The sequence below is a fragment of the Trachemys scripta genome, chromosome 4 (assembly GCF_013100865.1).
Source record: "Trachemys scripta elegans isolate TJP31775 chromosome 4, CAS_Tse_1.0, whole genome shotgun sequence".
Taxonomy (NCBI): Eukaryota; Metazoa; Chordata; order Testudines; family Emydidae; genus Trachemys; species Trachemys scripta.
Genome location: NC_048301.1, coordinates 79,836,843 through 79,857,718, shown reverse-complemented (window position 1 = coordinate 79,857,718; position 20,876 = coordinate 79,836,843). Strand labels below are relative to the sequence as shown.

The following is a 20,876-nucleotide window of genomic DNA, read 5'->3' as shown; positions in this document are numbered from 1 at the left end:
CAGTGCACATGATAATGTGCCTTCCCACAGCAAGGAAAGGGACCTTGCATTGTTACTGGCTCCTGCCTCAAAAACAACCTGAGACAAAGCGGCGGGAAATCTTCAGATTGCGTGACAAGGTTCTTGGATCACCTCAAAGAAAGCTTCCCTTTTGTAACCAGGGCCTTTTGAGCTTCCTTTGCACTCCTGCCTTTCACAAAGGGAAGCAAAAGAATGCTTATGTGCAGGGCATACTAAATGCACTTTTCTATTTGGAACAGTACAGTCTGAACTTCTGAACGTCCATGCCAAGGAAGTAGGTTTGGCCAACAAAGCAGGTGGTCTGAAGGCTAAAGAGGAGCCATTCAGAGACTTCCTCCAAAAGAATATTCTCAGATTTGCTTCTCTGCGTGAAGCACATCCGAGATCAGATCAGATCTTCACCCTTTCTCCTGCTCCTCTAGCAGACATTGTGCTGCCTCCCCCAGACAAACAGCAGGCAAACAACAGCTCCATCACCTTCTGATCAAATGGGATCTTATTTCTTTGCCTTCTAAATCTGTGGGAAACCTGGAAAATTCTCAAGAATAATTTGTACCCCAGCCACTAATGCTGGCAAATCCGGCTTCTTTCAGAAAAAAATAATCCACTTTGGAAAAGTGTCAGCATCAGGGTTCCTTTCCTGTCTGGAAAAAAAAAGCTGCTTTCAGCGGCACATAAAGATTCTTCTCTGAGGCCTGGAACTGAGAGAAAAAACAACTCAAGAGTCTTTTGAGTTCTATTCCATTATGAGAGTTCATATTGGGGGAGGAGACATCTGGTCACAGTTCAACACCTGTTGTTTGGGTTTCCCAGCATCAGTGTGGGGTTCCATCAGGAGCCAAGACGGGAGACAAAGCAACAATGATAGAAGTGTTACATCCACTGGCATTCAGAAATTTGCTGGGGGGTGGAGGGAGCGAGAGAGACAGACAGAACCTGGGTGGCTCAGGAGGACTGGTAATGGTAGACTTAATGGTGGTGATCAAGAAGTGAAGGCCTCTGACTCTAAGTGAATAATGACCCAAAATTGTTCTCTCCCCACTTGGGCACACTTCACAGTGATGGGCTTAATTTAGCCCTACATATTTAAGCAATCAGTCATCTCATCAGTAATATGTTTACTGTAATGGGAGTGTGTGTGTGTACATGTGCACTCGCCTTCTCAAGAATATTTAAGGGTCAGGGTCCAGAGAAAAATTCATATCCTTCTCCTTTATTTTCTCCAAATAAAGACTTTCTAAATCAGGGGTTCTCAAGCTGGGGGTTGGGACCCCTCACGGGGTCACAAGGTTATTACATGGGGAGTCACGATCTGTCAGCCTCCACCCCAAACCCCGCTTTGTCTCCAGCATTTATAATGGTGTTAAATATGTAAAAAAGTGTTTTTAATTTATAAGGGGGGTCGCACACAGAGGCTTGCTATGTGAAAGGGGTCACCAATACAAAAGTTTGATAACACCTGTCTAAATCCTCATCAAAACAGCCCAGTGTTAAAATGAAGGCCCCAGAGGCTCAAGTGCAGCTGTGTACCTTTATGCACCATTTGAAGTGAATTTTGTCCTCATTTGTCTTATTCTTACTTAATATTGTGACTTTCCACCCAGCAAACCATGACACAAGGAAAAGAAAAATCAGTTTGCCTCATTCAGCTTATAACCCATTGCAATGTCTGTTGTCTTTACACATTAAAAGAAGCCATTTAAGAGCTTCTGGGCACCATCTGGTGAGTGGATTGCAGTACTGCAGTGTATTTTACACCACAGAAAAGGGTGCGTCTCTCTCCCTTTAATCTCTCTGGTCCACATGTATTCACATATGCACAGGTCCCAAGTACTCTGCAGCAAAATGGGCCTCCACTCCGTAGTAGGGTGACCAGATGTCCCGATTTTATAGGGACAGTCCCGATTTTTGGCTCTTTTTCTTATATAGGCTCCTATTACCCCCCACCCCGTCCCGATTTTTCACACTTGCTGTCTGGTCACCCTACTCCGTAGTGAAGAACCCTTCTGACTCTGACGTTCTGCTGTTGCAGATGGGAAATGCTTCGTTTCCATTTAAACATGAAGAGTTTTTACTGCATTAAATATGAAAAGGAATAATACACTCAGAGGTCTCTAGCGGTCACTTATACAGCCTCTGTTATCTTACAGTCTCTGAGCACCTCCCAAGTATTTAAAAGCAAGAAATAGCGATAACTCACACATATGTTTGTTCACACCATGTGTAAAGTTTGCACACTGAAACCTGATTACCTGGAGTGTTTGCACCTGAAACCTGATTACAGCCGGGAAATCTCCATGTGACTTACATGACCAATCACAACTACATAACAAAGCTCGTGTTTCCCCCATTTAAGTGTCAAACAGCAAGGCAATTTGCAAAAAATGTCAAATAATGAGTAATCTGAGATCAGCTCCCAGCCATTCCGCCACCAGAAAAAGAAGGGAAAGTCTATTAAACAAGTAAATGATTCTATAAGTGATTATTTGCTCAACTCTAATGGGAAATCACAGACTGCAAACTGAAGTGATGGACCAAAAAATGAAGCTTTAAGATTTTTTTTTTATTTTATTTTTTTGCCAACTACAAAAAAGTCTTTCTTTTCATATAGCAATCCACTCTCAATATTTTTCAGACAGTGATTATGGAACTGATTCTGCTCAGGCCATCAGTAAGATTTGACCCTGGAACCTTTTGATCTAAAAGCAAGAGATTCTGTCCCTTAAACTAAAAGACTAACTCCTCTAGCGAGAAGCAGAAGCAGACTCATAAACTTCATATTTGGACCACCTCTAGAGGGAGACAAAGGACCACACTCTCCTAGTGTAGGCTGCAATTGCTTTTGAAAACAATGCTTTTAGTCCTCTGACCAATGGAAATTGTTCTGATTTTAAGTAACTATAGGGTCTTTTCACTCCAGAATGCAAACTCTAAAGCATCATGCTTGCAGTGTGTATAGCACCCCAGCTGCCTGTGCATTTTAAATGTTCAATCATAGAATAAAATTTAGGCCATATTGGAAAAAATTATGTGTCCCACATACAGAGGGTCAGCTCTCATCGCTGAAAAGAAACATTCAGATGTGAGCAGTGAATTTCAGCTGAGAAAACCTTAGAATGGCAGTTTCTGCCAGTTCAGCCACAAAGGCCCCACTTTTTTGGCTCATTTAGCAAAACTATTCCCCACACTGATGATCTTCGTTCAAGGCTAAGCCATGTAAATGTGCAGAACATGGATAAGCAGCCATTCACGGTGCTGGAAAAAGGAATGTGTTCACTAGCAAAGCGCACTCCAGTGTTTAGATACAGCACCGGGCAGACAGGTCACATTTGTTGCTCTCCTTTGTATCCCCTCAGTCGATTGACACCCTTCTGCTAGCGAAGTGCCCAGAATGAATGCAATATTCCAGATGTGAACACAAGGGCCGTAATGCATCTTGATGCGATGCCTTGTCATATGGTATGGGCTGGCTGATGGATTGCATGCATGCCTTGACCAGCCAAATTTTAGTCCAAGAAACCCATCCTAGTTCCTCCTGCCACTTGAGCCAAAATGGCTACAGTTTATTTTTAGCACAATGGCTTGATCAGAGCTAGCACGGGTATGTCTCCTTAAGCTGGGAATTATGCCCCCAACTCAAAGTGTAGCCAGAACCTGTGCTGGCAGAAGGAGGAAGGACTCGATGGACCCAATGGTTCTTTCCTATCTCTACTCTTATGGAAAGTGTGATGGGATCTTTAGTATCAACACAGATCAGAACAGTCGCTGGTTTTTAAAATGTCGTCAGAAAAAACCCACGTTGCAAACTGTGAGAAACTCAGCTTATCGGCCTCAGAGGAATGGAGGCCTGAATGGACTCTGCTCAAGTTAGAACTTGCTGATCTAGACAGTTTAGGTATTTAAAGACTGATACTTACACCATGAATTTTTATTTTTATCTACTGAAAGTCTATGGCCTGTGCTATGCAGGCGTCAGACTAGATTATCACAATGGTCCCTTCTGGCCTAGGAAGCTATGAATAAGAGGACACATGATAAATGTGTACAAAATAATGACTAGAACAGAGAAGGTACATGAGGGGCTACTATTCATCCTTTTTCATAATACAAGGGCAAGGAGATAGGCAATGAAAATGAAAGGCAGCAGATTTAAAACTGAGAAAAAGAAATACCTTTTTATACCATTAGCCTTTGGAACTCCCTAGCAGAAGAGAACATTGAGGCCAAGAGCTCAGCAGGACGCAAACAAAATTTTTTTCCATTATTTTATATACTCTGGAACAAGACCTGAAATAGCCCCACCCTGGTCTGAAATAGCCCCAGTCTTTAGACCGTTAGAGTAAGTTACAAGGCACTGCATTTCTGCTGTGGGAGGTGGTTAGATCTGTGTGAGGAGAGATTTGTGCTTTGTTGGGGCCTGAGTTTTGCTGGCTGTGGGGAGAAGCTGCTATTTAATATAATTGTTCTTGTAAATCTTTATGCTTCCTCAAGTGCCTCTGTAGTGTTTGGTTAGGCACCCCTTTTATTTCTGTCTAAATCCAAAGAAATAACATGGATAATTAGAACATCCAAAGTTACAATAGTTAATGATTAAAAAACTACATCAGGAGTTTGGAAGGCTTATAAACACTCATGCTTCAGAGCCTAAGCCCACCTCTCACTGATGAGGGCAAGCAGGTAGTTATCCCTCTGAGCACTGCATATTATTACATAACCGCTCCCGGCAGGATTTCTTACACCCTCCTCTGAACCCTCTGGTACTGGCCATTCTCAGAGGCAGGATGCTGAACTAACTGGACCACCGGTTTGGTATAGCATGGCAATTCCTATGACCTGATTAAGTCACCCCCTCCTCTATCCCCTCTACTATATCCCCAGTGCCACCCTGCCCAGTTGTAGGGTATCTCACTGAGGGCACTTACTCATGCAGTCCCCTCCGTACCAGCCTGCTCTGCACTCCGCACAGTAGATCCCTTTGATGTAGAAGTCGTCTAGCGTTCCACCCCAGGAGCCGTTGCGGCAGGACTTGCAGTTCTCAAAAATGGTGCAGCCTGAAAGCAGAGTCAGTTTGTTGAATGACATCTAGACAGCTGGTGTGGGAGGGAGAGGATGGGGGGAGGAAAGCGGGGGAGGAATCTGTTAGTTTGTGTTTCACAATCCAAATGACCTTGTGATCTTCATGGTGCTGAGTACTGTGGATCTCATCTGTCCCCCACTTTGCCAAGTTCAAGCTCTCAAATCTGGATCTGATCTTGGTAGCTGCCCTGTATGTCTACATCCCATCCCCCCTGCTCTGAACACCGTTCAGGGAAGTGTGAGTTTGGATGTCAATGCAGCCGTGGCTCCATCCCTGGTTGTAAGTAAATCTAATTTGTTCTCAGCTGGTTCTCCCTCTTTCTACTTTTAACTTTGCTTTCCCATTGCTTTCTGAAGAGTCCGAACTCCCCAGCCTCTTTCCCCTCTCATTTAATAATGCAATGTACAAACCAGATCCGGAGGCTGAGGAAATCAAATCCCCAGCCAGAAATGACCTGTGTGAAACTAGTTATGACTTTACCTTGTGGAGAGCTTCCAGGCTTGCACAGAGAACCCTGGAAACTCTCAGCCCATAGTGGGACCAGCAATGGTGCTACATGAGGCCATATGCTGAACGCATTAGCTCACAATGGTGCAGGAGCTGCTTGCACTGGCACAGATGGATCCCTGAGGAGACTAAAAGCAATCCATGAAGTCAGACAGCCAAAATGGGCTGTGTGCCCCATCTGGCTCTGTGCACAACGACCGGCTACACATGCTGGCACTTCACCACAAACCCTGCGTGAGAGCACAAGAGGTACAAGGGACAATGTTACAAACCAACACACCTGGGTGGATTAAACAGGAGTCACACTCATTTTCCTCATTCCTGCAGCAGGGAATGGTGTAGCCCACTTTTTCTTTCCCGCCCGGGCAGACACACTGGATCTGGTCATATTCACAGCATTCCCGGCACATGATATTCCATTCAGCTCCAGGGCAGTTTTCATTGATCACCATGTATTCTGAAAACAGAAAGTAAGGTGGGGAAGAAATAATGCATAAAATGCAGAGAATTACCCAGTTCACTGATTGTTATTCCGTTAATAGTCAGATCATATATGGCATGAGGTTGTCCCAGGCCTGCAACATGACAAATGACAAACCACGTTATAACATATCTGATCCTGCCAAAATATAAATTGAGTTTGGGTGGCTAAAACACAAAGAGGCAGATCTGCATTGCCAGCCAAAGAGGCACTGAGCCCAGAATTAAGGAAATATGTTCCTTCCTTTCTCTGGTAGACTTCCCTGCTTCTGCATTCAGAGGGGAAAAACTTCAATTTGAAGGGACATTTTCACTTTAAAGCTCTTTTTAAAAATCCCAGGCCTTATTCACTATCTCATCTCCAATTTAGATTATTTATTCCAAAACAATTTAAAATATCTGCTGGACTCTTTAATTTTCCTGCCATTTTGTGTCTTATTTTGCTATTCATGCAGCTTGGAGAATGGGGAGTCCAAATGGAGAGGTCAATTTCACTTCTGGCTTCTAGTCCAGTTTATTTCCTAGTTTCACTTCACTAGCACAGCACTGCTTTCATTGCAAGAGAAAACCGTTTTTTCCATTGATTTTTGTTTGTTTGAAATTTCATTTCATGATAACATTTCTAATTAGATAAGGGTTTTTAAATCATTTTTAATTACCTCTCCCTGCTACATTTTGAGATTTAATCTATCCTGACAGTGCCCTTCTAAGAAACCACAGCTTGAAATACCTTGGATAGTGACTGCAGACTAATACAGTAACTCTACAGATCCCATCTCCCTTCCTCCACCATACTGTCTAAACTCTACAAATTGGAATCTAATGAGCTCATGATGCTGTCAGCATGTCTCTTAACCAGTTGACAGACCTGATGGCTGTTTTCGTGGAGCCTGATAATAAGAAGTGAGAGAGCAGACTGGAGAGATGAGATGTGAAAGAAACATAATGAGACCCTCTTTTTTCCTTTTTGGCCACAGAATATTCTTTCCCTTTTGTTCTGAGTGACAGAATTGCTTTGTTATTGCAACAAACCAGACATTGCTATTAAGGAGCGGAACTCCCATCCATGCTACCTGGCTTCCTTTTCACACAGTTCCTTTTTGATTCAGTGTGTCTCATAATTTAATTATGAGGTCTGAATTAACTCTCTGTAGGATTCAGTGGTAGTTCTGCCTCACTCAATTCTCCATGGCCTGATAAAGCCTGAGTCTCAGAAGCTTGCCTTTCTTCTTAATAATAGTTAGTTAGCCCAGCAAAAAGGGACCACCTACAGCTTCTTGATTTTTGTATTTAGCTGGAGAGCTAAATCGCTGTAGGCAAAATTCATCCCTGGTGTAATTCCATAGCCTATTCCCTGCTCTGGACTCACAAACTCCTGGAAACTGCATCACAGTTTGGACTCCATAGTTAGTTGAAAGTCAGTTTGCATTCTAAGCCTGATTGGTGCCTACCTTCTTTCCATCTACAACAAAAAAGCAACTCCTGACATTTGGTGAGGTGGTGGTTTGTTTGGTAATTTTCCAGTCCAATAATATATGCTTGTATTAAAATCATAATAATACTTAATTCTTATATAACACTTTTCATCCATAGGTCTCAAAGGGCTTTACAAAGATACGTATCATTACCCCCATTTTACAAATGGGCAACTGAGGAGGTGGCGGGTCTTTTCCCGTGGTCCCAGAGCAAAAACAGTAGCCAAGAATTAAACTCAAGTCTCCTAACTCCCAGATGAGCAGACAAACAACTGGACCACATTGGGTCCACTAAACACATAACTATACCTCTTTCTTGTACAGAGATACAGATATATGATGTATAGATTGTCTGTGAACTGTATTTTATGCAGATTCCTAAGCAAATTGATTACAAAGGTATAATTATCTGATTTTGCCTGTCCCTGTTCACCACTATTCACCCTCAGCCAAGACCTTCCTCCTAATTAAAACTGCTCAACTTTTGACATTCCAATTCAACACATCTCACCATCCACCATTAAAAAACAACAATGCAATTAGCTGTCCTAGAAAGCATCTCATTCCTAGTGAAAGCTGAACCCCTGAACAAATACCCTGAAATTTGGAAGGTTTAACAAATTTTATGTAAATCTCTTCGGTTTCCAAAATCAAGCTGGAAATCTCATTTTCTTAAAGATTTCTAGTACATAGCGATAAATGGGATCTATATCAGTTTAGATTGTGCTGATAAATTTACCAATGCAACTGATATAAGCCAGGTTTAAATCAATCTGAGTATCCACATACAACATTGTTAGTGTTTTTAACTAAACTGATATCAAATCACAGCTTTAATTACATTGGTACAACTAGACCAGACCCACAGGCCAGATTCTTCTCTTTTTACTCATGTTGAAATCAACAGGTCTATTTGCAGAGTAAAGCAGCATACGTAAGGGTTAGCAGACTCTGGCCCTTAAAGAATTGTAAACATCAGATTTCCTTTTCCCTGTGTCTGCTGCTTGCTCACTTCTTGCAGACACCGAAATGGGCTTTCCGTTGATTTATAACCAATTTAATTCACGTTCAGGTTCTCATGCACTAACACCGGGCTGCAAAGTTTGGGGAGTACACATGGCAGGGGAATTCGTGTGTCTGGCATTTTCAACCATTTCCTCCGGATTTAAAAAAAATAATGGAATCTCTTGTTCTTAGGTTTTGTACACTTTTTTTTTTTTAATCTACATAAAGATTTGACAGTGTGTCTTTAGTAACTCTGGACTCCAGCTTGCTTTACACAGATGTCTCCTCACCCTGTGTAATAAAAGGCGAAAGGGATATTTTGCTTGGACACTTTAAAGTGGACATAAAAAGAGCAGCTAACATATATTAAAGACCATTTTTGTCTTGATGAAGGCTAGATGGAGCCTTTAGAAGAGCACATAGATACTCTGCCCCAGCAGGAGCTCCAGGAAGGAACTGTGACTCAGAGAGGCATAATTGCTCCCCTGCTGCTATCCTCTTGCTTTTGGGGGCAGTATGTCACTTCATCCCTTTTTGGGACTCAGTTTACTCCCCCACTCACCCTTCACCATTACTTTCATAATTGAGGGGAGAGGAAGGAAGAGGGGAGGTGGGATTGATTGGTGGAGCTAAATGCAATAAATTAGAAGCTGACCATTATGAATCATGGCTAAAATATTTGTGGGGCAGTTAGTGGCTTGACTTTGCTTAATAGAAGCACCCTTCAAAGGAGCAAGTCTGACTTGTAGCCAGCAGCTGTATTTCCGGAGAGTGTGAAACATGTCCAGGCAGAGACTTGAAGTGACTCAAAAAGAGGCTGAGTTGCAAAACTCCCCATGCAAAATATTTATCTGAAACATGAAAACAAGAACAAGCAAACAAACAATGGGCTAATTTATAAGGTCTTCATGATGGAAGAAAAGGCCATTAGATCCAGGCACAAACTGCACATAAGAAACCAGCTCCAGGTCATGGAAACTGTGAGCAAGAAAGAGCAATGTTATTAAAGAGTGCAAATGGCAGGGGGAAAGGTGTCAGAGAGTGGGTGGGAGTAACTGGTTGACTTAGGAGCATGTCAGTGTAGTGTGGAACTTTTCACCTCTCAGTCACTGGTTCGAGTCCAGTCCTGTTTGGCGGTAGTGAGCTGGGATCTGATTTTTAAGAGATCTTCAACCTAGCCTTTGCTATTGTGGGTACGTTTCCAGGTCTATCTACCTGGTCTGCAGGTTCAGTAAGGTACTTAGATGTGTGCATCCTTTTTATTTGCACTCGCGGTTATTAGTAAGCACATAAATGCACCTGTAATGTTGGGGGGCATTATGGTTCATAAGGCCATTACCATCTGATGGTTGTTCAGTACCCAGCAGAAATGAAGGGATCCAGCCTGGCATCCCCAGCTCACTATGTACTAATGACCCCTTTGTGAACTGTCTCATCAGAGAGCCCAAAGACTCACTCGAGGCTCTCACCCCTTGGGTGGTTAACCCAAGCCTCCGCAGGATCCACACAGCTATTTTCAGCACACTAACATGAGCCCCACTAATACAAGTCTGTGCACCAGAGCTGGAGGGCTCACTCCACCTGCACTGTAGACGTGCCTATCAAGGCTATTGCAGAATGAGGTTCAGTTTAGTTTGTTCTGGGAGCTGAATTGCTGAATAGGAGAGTCTGGTCCTGTGGAAAATGCAGGCCTTTGTTCTTAACCTCTTTTCGCCTCTGTAAAAATGATACTCATATTCCCACTTATATACCATATATCACACAGGACTGGCCCAGGGATGAATCTGGGCCTTTGCACTGTAGCAGCTCCATGGCTAATCTTCAGGGCTGTCAACCTTTCATTAGTACCCAATGCACTCTGCAAATGAATCCACAGCAAGACAAGTCCTGAGGAATGCTCCCTGGCTGTCAGCCTCCGACATCATTTCTCTTTCCTTCCTGCCTAGGATACTTTTCTTCCTTGTTTCAAATAGACTTATTTCATCTTCACCTTTCCAAAAAGGCAGCTGCCCCCTCCCACTGAGCGACCTGCTTGTGCTGCCCAGCATGGAGTGTGGCAGAGGAACTGAAACAGTTTATTAATCACATCGCCTTGACAGAAGAGTGTCTGTTTTTCCCATCACTGGGATGGTCGGGGCATACGTATGACTCACCCATCCGCCTCCTTGCCAAACCTCAAATGCAATTCTATCCCAAACTGCAGGACCTCAGAGAACGAGGTGATAAAGTCCCACAAGAAATTATTTTATTACTACTCGGGAAGGTTCACATCTGAGGGGCTGACAGAACTATTGTTTGCAATTCAATGAAAACACAAGCATCCAAAGTTTAGCTTTCACTGCACCCTTCCGAAGAGCTGGAAACCTCTCCAGAGAGGGGTGCAGTCTCTCTTTGCACACTCTGCACCCCCCCACCACAAAATAGTTTCATGGTATTGCTTTAAATTTAAAAAAAAATAAGCTTAAAAGTTTAAAAGGGTTTGCACAGACAATAAGGTCTTACTGAAATAAGGGAGAGGTGGATGGGAGAGAGAGCAAATCTAAATCACCAGCTTTACTCAGTCTGAGGGCTGGGAGAGCATGTAGCTCTTGGGGGCTGACAATGGGATATGGGCCTGATTTCACTCTCGTCAAGTCTTGACACTGACTTCAGTGACCGTTAGAGTGAGCCAAAAAAGCACCAGCATTTCACCGCTAGATCACTGGCAACCCGGTCATAGATCAGGGGCAACCAGACTAGTTCCAGGTTGTAGGGGGAGGCAAATGGATGGTTCTAGGGCATTGGGAGTGAGATACAAAACCTTCCACATAAACATTCAACAAGTGTTAAGCACCTAAATCCCATTTAAAATCAATGGGATTTAGGCTCCTAAGTGACCAAGGGCTTGTCTACATGGAAAGTTATACGGGTATAAGCTAAGGTTAGTTATAGCACTAAATTCCCCATGGACACTCTCATTCCCATATAAGAGTGTGTTTTTTCGGTAGTACCAGTATACTATACCAGCAAGATATACGAGGGCGTCTGCAATTTATACCAGCAGAGCTGTGGATTTTGCTGGCATAGCTTATTTGACATTCCCCCCACCCCCCCATCAAACAAAACAAACTATACTTCTGGAGGTATAATTGCATCTATGTTGGGGGCTTTTGCCAGCACAACTGTGTTGGTAAGGGATCAAATCTCATCTCAATATAGCCATGCCAGTGGAAGATTATAGTGTAGACCTAGCCTAAGGCATGTTTGAAAATGTTACCCTGCACCCAGGGCTGGTGCAAGGAAGTTTCGCGCCCTAGGCAAAACTTCCACCTTGTGCCCCCCCCCAGCCCTGCGGCAGCTCCCCGCCCCCCCCCCCTCCCTCCCGCGCCCCCCCCCCCACAGCACCCCCCCTGCCCTGAGCCTCTCCCCCCCCCCCGCAGCAACTCCCCCCCAGGCCCGGGGAGCCATACGGCAGCTCCCAACCCGCCCTGAGGCACCCCCCCCGGGGCAGCTCCCCACCCCCCGGCCCGGGGATCCGTGCGGCAGCTCTGACCCAGGGGTTCCCCTAGACTGCCAGTGGCATGCTGATCCAGGGGTTCCCCTGCACTGCCGGCGGCGCGCTGACCTGGGGAACTCCTGGGCTGCTGGCGGCGCACTGACCCAGGGGAATCCTTGGGCTGCCTGCCGGCGGCTCAGACTCCCTCCCCCTCCCAGCGCAGCAGCCGCTGTAAAAAAAAAAATTGGGGCACCACTTTTTGGCACCCCCAAATCTTGGCGCCCTAGGCAACCGCCTAGTTGGCCTAAATGGTAGCACTGGCCCTGCCTGCACCTTTAAGTTATTAGCTGCAACCAGATCCAGGTTAGCATGGACTGGATATCAGAAGAGAATGGAAAACTGGGGTACAGAGACTTTCCCTCATAGGTCAATGGCTCCATACTAGCCATGGTTTGTCAGGGACTGGATGACTCCGGGGGATTCGGAATGAGATATACAGTTTTTCATCTCAAACTAGTTAGTTCATTTAATCCTGATTTTCAAAATACACATCCACACTTTCCCCCCCAGTAACTAAAGAAAAAAGAGGGCAGTGCCCCACTTCCCATACTCTTTATACAAAAATGATACATTAATGCTGTCCAAAACTCACAAAAAGAGAGAGACTCCTATGGCACTGCTGGATCCAACAGTCAGATGGTCCCCAAGAGAAAGGAAGAGAGTATAAACACATTCTTATTATTGTTTGAATTACTACAATTTCAAATCCTACAAGCTACTTCTGCTTTCTCATGGCTCACTTTCTCCAGCTGTAAAATCTAAATAGTGATACTTGCCCTCATTCCTAGTCTACGCTTTGAGATCTAGGGATGAAATTGCTAGATAACAGCTAATGCCTAGATCCTATTGAAATCTATGGAGGTTATGAGACAAAATATATTTGTGGATCCAGATCTAAATTGTTAAAATATTAATAAGAAACATTCCTGCAAATATCTTGATGTCACTTTTCTGGTAGCAACATCCTCAAATATACTGGACATAAGGCGAAGTTGTCAAGATAAAATAGTTAATTTATAAAAACCTAATCCCACATTTAAAAAAAACTAAAATCCATGTTACTAATCACAGTTTGGGCACTACCAGTCTTAATAATTAAGCATTAATTACAAATGAAATACTTCAACAGAAATAAATTATTTTGGACTTTTTTTGTATGCTGTAATTTTTTGACCTTCCTTTATTTTTGCCAATGATAAAAGACTGGTCAAGTTCACTTTTGCTTACATTCAGTTTCCTTAGTACATTGTTGCAAAATTTATGTTGCAAACACTCCAGGGGACTATGGAAATCCATTTTAAAAACTGTTTTTATTAATGTTAAACAAATCACAAGTTATTTCTATTTTAATAATGGGCTGCACCTAATCTGGAGGCCTAAATTACATGAGTTTTCCCGTTAAGTAATTATGTCCAGAATTCTGACAATTGTGCTGTGCAAATTGAAAGTGTTTTATAATTAAGAGTAAGCTTGAACAGATATACTCCCTTTACATCCCTTTGGATGTTTATATAACCAATTCATGTTAGACAGGAAAAATATGACCCTTTTTATTTTATTTTCTTCTTACTCTATGAAACTCATTAACAACTGTTCTCTTGTATGGCGAAAGCTTGTGTCTGAATTTCAAGGAGCAATTTTTAAAAGCTTTTCACATTAAACTATGTTCCCTAGTGTAATACCTTTGAAATGAGTTTTTCTCGTTACAAAAAAAAAAAAAATAGCACTGACAGAGGTGAAACCCAACAAGTGGTGATACATTTTCTTTCCCTTTCAGGTCTGTGCTCATTGGTTTTAAATGTGCTTTATTTTTTAATTCCATTGTACTTTCATTCTTGATAATATTGCAATCAGTCTCTGGTCCCCATCCTGTAGGTGTTGTGGGCTGAACTGACATTTAAGTCTATGAGAGCTCTGAGCACACGCAGCAGCTATATAATTTATCAGCTGTAAACAAGAGAGAATCCTGGCTTCACTGAAGTGAATAGCAAAACTTTCCCACTGACCGTAACAGGCCCAGGATTTCAGTCATTGTCTAGTGGTCTGAGCACAAGCCTGGGAGTCAGGAACAATAGCATTCTAACACCGACCCTAAAACTAATTCTTATTGATTTTGGGTACATCACTGAAGCCCTCTTGGGACCCTAGGTATGTACTCAAGTGCCTAGTCCCTGCTGCTGCACTAGCTAGATCAAAGCTAGCTTGGGTACGTTTGTGTGTGTTCCAGTCACACTGCTGAATGCAATGTCAACATAGCCACAGAGCACTAATTTTGGATGCCTTGTATTTTGGGTGCCCCATTTGAGAGATCTAGGGACCTGATTTTAAAGGTGCTACACATCTGCAGCCCCAGTGGATTGCAGCCGTAGTAGTTGGTGCTCGGCACCTCTGAAAATCAAGCCCCTTCAAAATATCTCAAGTTGGGCACTCAGAAAGTGAGGCAACCAAAATCACGAATCGCTGCTGAAAATGAAGGTCTTTGTTTTACCCTCTTTTTGCCTCAGTTTCCACATTGTACAAATGATGCTCATAATACCCAGCTTCCTACAGATGTTGTAAGGATGAAGACAATAATGTCAACTTTAAAGATCATACTCCTCTCTGAAATGTTTGTACTTCTTGTAATTCTTGGAAACAACTAAGATAGCTGAGCGGGAAAAATATTTTCCTGTTCTATTCAGTTGGATTACTTTGTGCATTGGACAGCAACTTTATGAGGACTCAGAGTCATTGTTTCCCCTGTTAGCATGTTTTCCCTGCTATTTGTGTGGCATTTACACAGAAATAATGGAGGGAAGGAAAACAAAGAGAAAGTGCTTGTACATAAACCACAAAAATTGGCAGGGGAATTCAGGGACAAGTGCTGATACTGCTTTTAATTCTTTTTTAGGCATTGCTTAGATTCCTGGCTAACATTGTCCCCTTAGATAGTGAATATTTATAAAGACAAAAAGTGCTGTAAGTGTTATTAAATGATATTTTTGTCATTTTTTTAAGTGCTGAAGCTATTTTTAGTTCCAGATGCAGAAGTATATTTGAAGTGGACTAAACTACCCACAAAAATACTTTCCATTTAAGTACTGTATTTTTTAAAGTATTGAATAAATTATTTAGTATATATACTATATATATATAGTATTTATATAATAAATACAACTGCCTGCTGCTGGATCAGGTCTGATCAACTGTGTTTTATAAGCCCTACACCAGTGGTTCTTAACCTGTTTAACCATCGTGGGCCACATATGCAACTCTCTGTGTTATGTGGGCCTCATCCACACAATATGTATACTACCTATATGTCCCTCAGGATGTCACATGGGCCGCAGCTGTGTGCTGATTGGGCTGCAAACAGCCCACAGGCGGTGGGTTGAGAACCACTGCTCTACACTGATAACAGGTAGTGGAGAATCTACTGTAGTTCAAGAAGTGGGGCCTGTTTTGATGCAAGAGGCTCTGAATACTGCAATGAAGTACTGAGTGGCCCAGAACTGTGAAGTTCCTGGATGGCTGCAGAATAAGCACCAGCCAGTCGTACCCTTTATAAACACAGGAACTTTGCTTCTTAGCAAGAATACAACAACGAAAACCTCCCATAAGCTTTTCCTCTGTAGAAAGGAAAAGAAAGATTGTTAGTGGGGGAACAAATGACTTTTCAGGTCTTTGTCCTGTCATAAACAGGAATTTCAAAATGGTTTTGAAGTTTGTTTCACTATATGAATGGCCTTGCCTGACCCATCCTAAAAAGCAACTCTGAAAATACCTCCATGTAACTAAAAACAAGGCCAAGTAAAAGTCTGACAAAAGTGAGGTTGTTTGAAAAAGTCTGAGAGTAACTTGGTATGTGCTGGGGCTGGAAGTTGGCCATCTAGGTAGTATGATGGCACAAACAGCACATAACAAGAATATTTCTAGGGTTTTCTGGTGCTTGATCTTCATTGCTGACGTGACACCATATGAGTGGTCAGCAGAACTCCGAGCACAAGAAAGTCAATGTTGTACACGTTCTAATTCCAACATGGCAACACCAGCCCTACAAATCCCCATTGTACAATAAATACTGCAGTGTTCTACAGGCCACCTCATCCCAGCAGGTATTTCTACTGCCATTTTGGGGACTCTAATTTATAGGCAGCCATGAAAGGCACTAGGGGGTTGATATTTGCCCCAGCGGCAGCTCTCAGTTCCTTGCTCCCCATATTTCAACAGCACCTTTTTTTCCCCAAAGGCAATTTTTATCACACCCACCATTGCCCCATATTGAGAACTTTCTCCCTTCTTCATTGCCTTATACTGAGCCCACTCAAATTCCCTCTTCCCCTTCAGGGCAGCTGGTTGGGTCACTGGCCAGAATGCTATGCTACAAGTACAGACCACAGCAAACCTTGTTCAGATCCCAACCATCTCGAGCACCCTCCTCTTCAACCCACACCTCCCCATGCCCTGGAAACCTCAAACCCCACCTCCTCAATGCAGGTTTTTGACCAGTCAGGCCAAAATACAGGCCATAAACCAGAATGAGCGGGATGCTTTCAGCCTCTAAAGCACTCTGGGCCAGTCTGGCCCAACCCTGCCCCCCTCTCAGCTTCCCCTGTGTAGTTTTGGCATTATTATCTTGCTGTAGTTAGTTTGCTATCATGAGTTTGTTTGAGACGGGCCTGTGACTGGGTAAAACAGTCAGGAAAGAGTTAAGGGCTACCTGCCTGTTACATGAGCTAGCATGATTTAAGGGAAAGGTGTGGCTTCCTTCCACCACTGAGAGGAAAGATGAAAGGTCTCTGAGGACTACAGGCCACGCTGGGCAGGGGAATTGCTTTGTCTGGTGTTACTCCTGAGTTTTTGTGTTTGATCAGTGAACTGTGCTGAGAGGCAAGGGCCTGAAATGGACTTGGGCAGGACACTGTTTCTTTCCTGAGCTGGAGGGAGAGCCCACCAGCACATGGAGCCCAAGCCCACAGAGCTCAGATCTTTATTAGGATATCGAGCTGAACTTTCCCAAAGTGTGGAGTGTGTTGATCCTTTCCATTCTACAGAGAAGGGCAAGCCCCAAAGTTCAAATCCATCTCTGAACAGCCCCAGAATCTGTGGGTGTTTGGAGAAAGGATTTTGGACTGAACTAGTCTCTAGTCTTTATTATGAATTCTTGTCCATCATCCTGAGCACCTCAGCAGGTTTACTTACAAATAACGTTCCTTGCAATTACATGCAGAAATATCGGGAAAATCCATGAGGTTCCCATCCCAGAATTTCTTCTGAATTGTTCCCATGGGGATGTGGGATTTACCCCACTCTCCACAATGGACATGGGGTTCGCTCCCTAAACTAGAGCATCTATATTGCTTCTATGGCCCCTGACCCCCATCCCCCTCTAATATATCCATATGGCTGCTGCTCCTGGAAACTCGGAATGTTGGGGTTCCATCTCACATAGGAGACAGCACCCAAAGTAATACTGACACTGGCAGTATTAAGGTGGGGGTCTTGTGGGTTTGGTGGATGGACAATGTACAGGGCACTGATGAGCTGGGAATCCTGCAAGCCTCTTGTTACCAGGTCTGGCCCTTGGGGTCCTATAAAAGATAATCCCAGCTTTCATTTAGAATGAAAGTCTCTAGCCCTTTGTCCTTGTGAAGAGTCTAAAAATACGTAAACTGAGGTAACCCAGTCACTAAGATTGAATGCATCTGGATGTATCTTGAATGCATTTGGGGTCCCCTTCTGCAGCAAGAGACTAGAGGACCTCAGCATACACACACCCTTTTTAGGAAATACGAATCAGCTATGCTTCAGGTTTATTCCAAAACCCAACTCCCTAATTTTAACCCACCCTATCCCCAAATCCCCACAAACTCTGTTCAGTAGGGTGTGATAATCATGGACAGAAATTGGTTACTTCCCTGGGGAGGTGGCAAACATTGTTTCTGAACCTGCCCCCAAATGTGAAGGCTGCTCTGCTCTTTAAAATGGTCCATCTTTGCTGAGTGACCCTGCTGTATGGGGAACTCCCTTCTTGCATCCCCCACCAAATCCTCTAGGTGTATGTGGGGAAATCACCACATAGTCCCTGCACTCCTCCCTGCCACCAGCTATAGCAGTGCAAGAGGAGGAGCAGGAGAGGAGATAGGGCCAAGGTGCTGCTGCATTGAGAGGGAGTCCTATAACCACCGTAGCTCACCTCTTGCCATGCTTGTGTCTACCTTCCCAGCATCTGAAGAACTAGTACCAGCAGGGAACCTGGAGGCCCATTCCTCCAATCACCAGCCAAGGAAAACCCATTCCACCACCATCATCAGCCTGGTAAAGACCTGCTCCTCCTCCCACCTCTGAGGCCTTCAGCAGTCAGGAGAGACCTGCCCACCTCCAGTTCCAAAAAGGCACTCATCCACCACTGACCACCCAGCCCAACACCTAAGGGGGATTTACTCCCCACTAGAACCACCACCCCAAAGCTAGAGGCTGTGGGGTTATTCTTTTGCCACCAGCAGAGGTTGTGGGATGGACGGACCCACCTGCCATCACTGCTGCTAGGGTAAGGAACAGCTGCTGGTAGCAGAGACACATCAGGTAGAGGAGAGAGTGAAGCATGATAAGTTGTGGACTGAGGGTTGGAGACAAAAGGTTGATGCATTTGGGAGGGAGAGCAATGGAAAGAATTAATGGGTTTAGTGGAGTGGGAGGCAGAGTATTTTTCCCAGGGAATGTTCACTTATATCACTGAGTCAGAACCTTTTGGAGGGAGGTTGTTAACATTTTGGAAGCACGTGACCTGCATAGAAAGTGCCCATCCTCCACCCAGGGCCTACCTGGGAGACAAGAATAAACCTGCGACAGAGGGAAACCACTCTGTTTATGTCCCCTCTCCCCACCGAGACTGGGGAGGATCCTGAGCCATTATCATAAATACTGTTTTATTTATAGCTATTGAAAGCTGCATTGTCTGGGTCACTGGAGTGTTTACTTGACATTTACCGTCATTAGTTTTTTAAAGAGATACTTACCTTACTGGGAATTCCGATATCATGGGTCTCTCACAACTGAAATGTGAGCAGTGTTTCTCTATCTTTTTGATACCAGGGACCAGCATGCTGCCTTCCTAAACTATGTCAGGGATCTCTCAGGGACCAGCACTGGTCCACGGACCGGTCGTTGAGAAACACTGATTTAGAGGCACCTTATCTCTGAGTCCTCTGCTTGTTTCTAACGAGTAACACTCCTCACAGAGCAGCACAAAGAGCTGACATTAGGAGCCAGTGTTTATAAGTAGCTAGAACCACATTCACGTGTAAACAATGCACATTCTTAGGAATAATCATAGTAAATGTGTGCTTCTATCGAAATGCTCATTGTTAACCTTATCAAGAGGGAACTGAGTATGCTGGTTCAGCAGAAAGTGGAATCAGAATTTGCTATAAAAAGATCATCCAGCTTTAACAAGGTTTCCCTTTTACAACACTAATACTGGCAGAACTTAAGCTCAGGTCGGAAACAATGTGTGGCTTTTGTTTTCCTTCTTTCCCTCTTGTTTTTTTTTTTTTTTTTTTTTTTCTTGGTGTTGGAGCTGGAGAGGAAAGTCTCTCTGTTGCCAAGACAAACAAATTACACTTTACAAATCATAGACTTAAATGCCCCTTTTATCATTATTTCCTTAGCACGGAGTGTTAAGAAAATAAAGCACTAAGTAGATGAAGTGATTGCAGCCCCTTCTCTTGATGGCCACTGGCCAATAAATTCAGCCAGTTGTTTCCCTTTTAAGTCTGTTAAATGTCTCGGGAAATTATCCTGGATGTTTCTCCCTGGTGCCAGCAATCAATCAATAAATAAATAAATAATAAATAAGCCCCTTCTATTATTAACATCCCTTCGGATCTCTCCACTTCTCAGGACAGCAGCAAGAGATCAAAGCCCCCTGACCACAGTAAAGGGAAGGGAAGCATTCAGCCTTGTATAGAATGCACTCGCTTACTTACAGTACCTCTTGGCAAGCAGGAGATGAAAAGGAGCTGGAGGAGTGCGAGTCCTATGTGAGTCCAGGGGGCTAGCTCCATGCTGCCCAGGCCAATGCAACGGAGTGACTGCTTAGGGAGAGGGATAGCAGGCGAGCTGCTTTTACTGGGACCTCACCAAGTCCAGGCTGCGAGGCATCTCGGATTTCAGACCTCTGCTCACTCCCATCATCACCAGAGGGGAACTACCTTCAAGAGACTTCTCAGGCGTCCAGAAGCGCGACGTCACCCCAAACCTCTCCACTGCTGCATTAACCCTTTCTGGGCTCCAGCAGCAACCCACTTTATTGATCTCCACCCCATATATGCTCCATTAAGGGGAATAATGCCCACATTTAGACAGCATTTTTCATCTTCAAAGGGAAGAAATTATAAAGGAAAAAAAATCCTTTGTATGTCTTACCAGCTAGTGTAAATGAGCAGAAGGTGCCTGTATCCCCAGTAGGAGGTGCTCAGTGCAAGGTCCCTTTAATTGTGCAGGAGTTTGTGTGCTGGTGGAATGATGCACGTTAGTGAAAGGCTGGGCATGCTCTGTGCATGGGGAGAGCATTCCTACCACCCCCATCAGTGGCCAGGAATCCTCGCCATGTGAAATGTGCTGCTCAAGGATGCTTCTGTCATAACATAACCTGAAGCAGAGCTCTGTGTAGGCTTGAAAGTTTGTCTCTTTCACCAACAGAAGCTGGTCCAGTAAAAGATATTGGACCCATGTACTTTGTCTCTCCAACATCCTGAGACCAAGATGGCTACAACACCACTACTGTAACACACAT

At 43.8% G+C, this 20,876-nt stretch overlaps 1 protein-coding gene across 4 annotated transcripts in view; it reads right to left on the bottom strand.

Moving 5' to 3' along the window:
• The window catches only part of PAMR1 (peptidase domain containing associated with muscle regeneration 1), a 64,493-nt gene extending 44,184 nt beyond the window's left edge, over positions 1-20,309 (bottom strand). Inside the window, exons 1-3 of one of the 4 annotated variants that reach the window (XM_034769685.1) lie at positions 20,068-20,309; positions 5,886-6,062; positions 4,944-5,072 (exon numbers count right to left, since the gene is read on the bottom strand). In XM_034769685.1, coding sequence (XP_034625576.1) covers positions 4,944-5,072; positions 5,886-6,057 — 301 coding nt within the window. In that variant the 5' untranslated portion in view covers positions 6,058-6,062; positions 20,068-20,309. The remainder of the gene's footprint in view (positions 1-4,943; positions 5,073-5,885; positions 6,063-20,067) is intronic. The other 3 variants (XM_034769684.1, XM_034769687.1, XM_034769686.1) reach the window with 3 other exon arrangements.
• Positions 20,310-20,876: the final 567 nt, after the last annotated feature.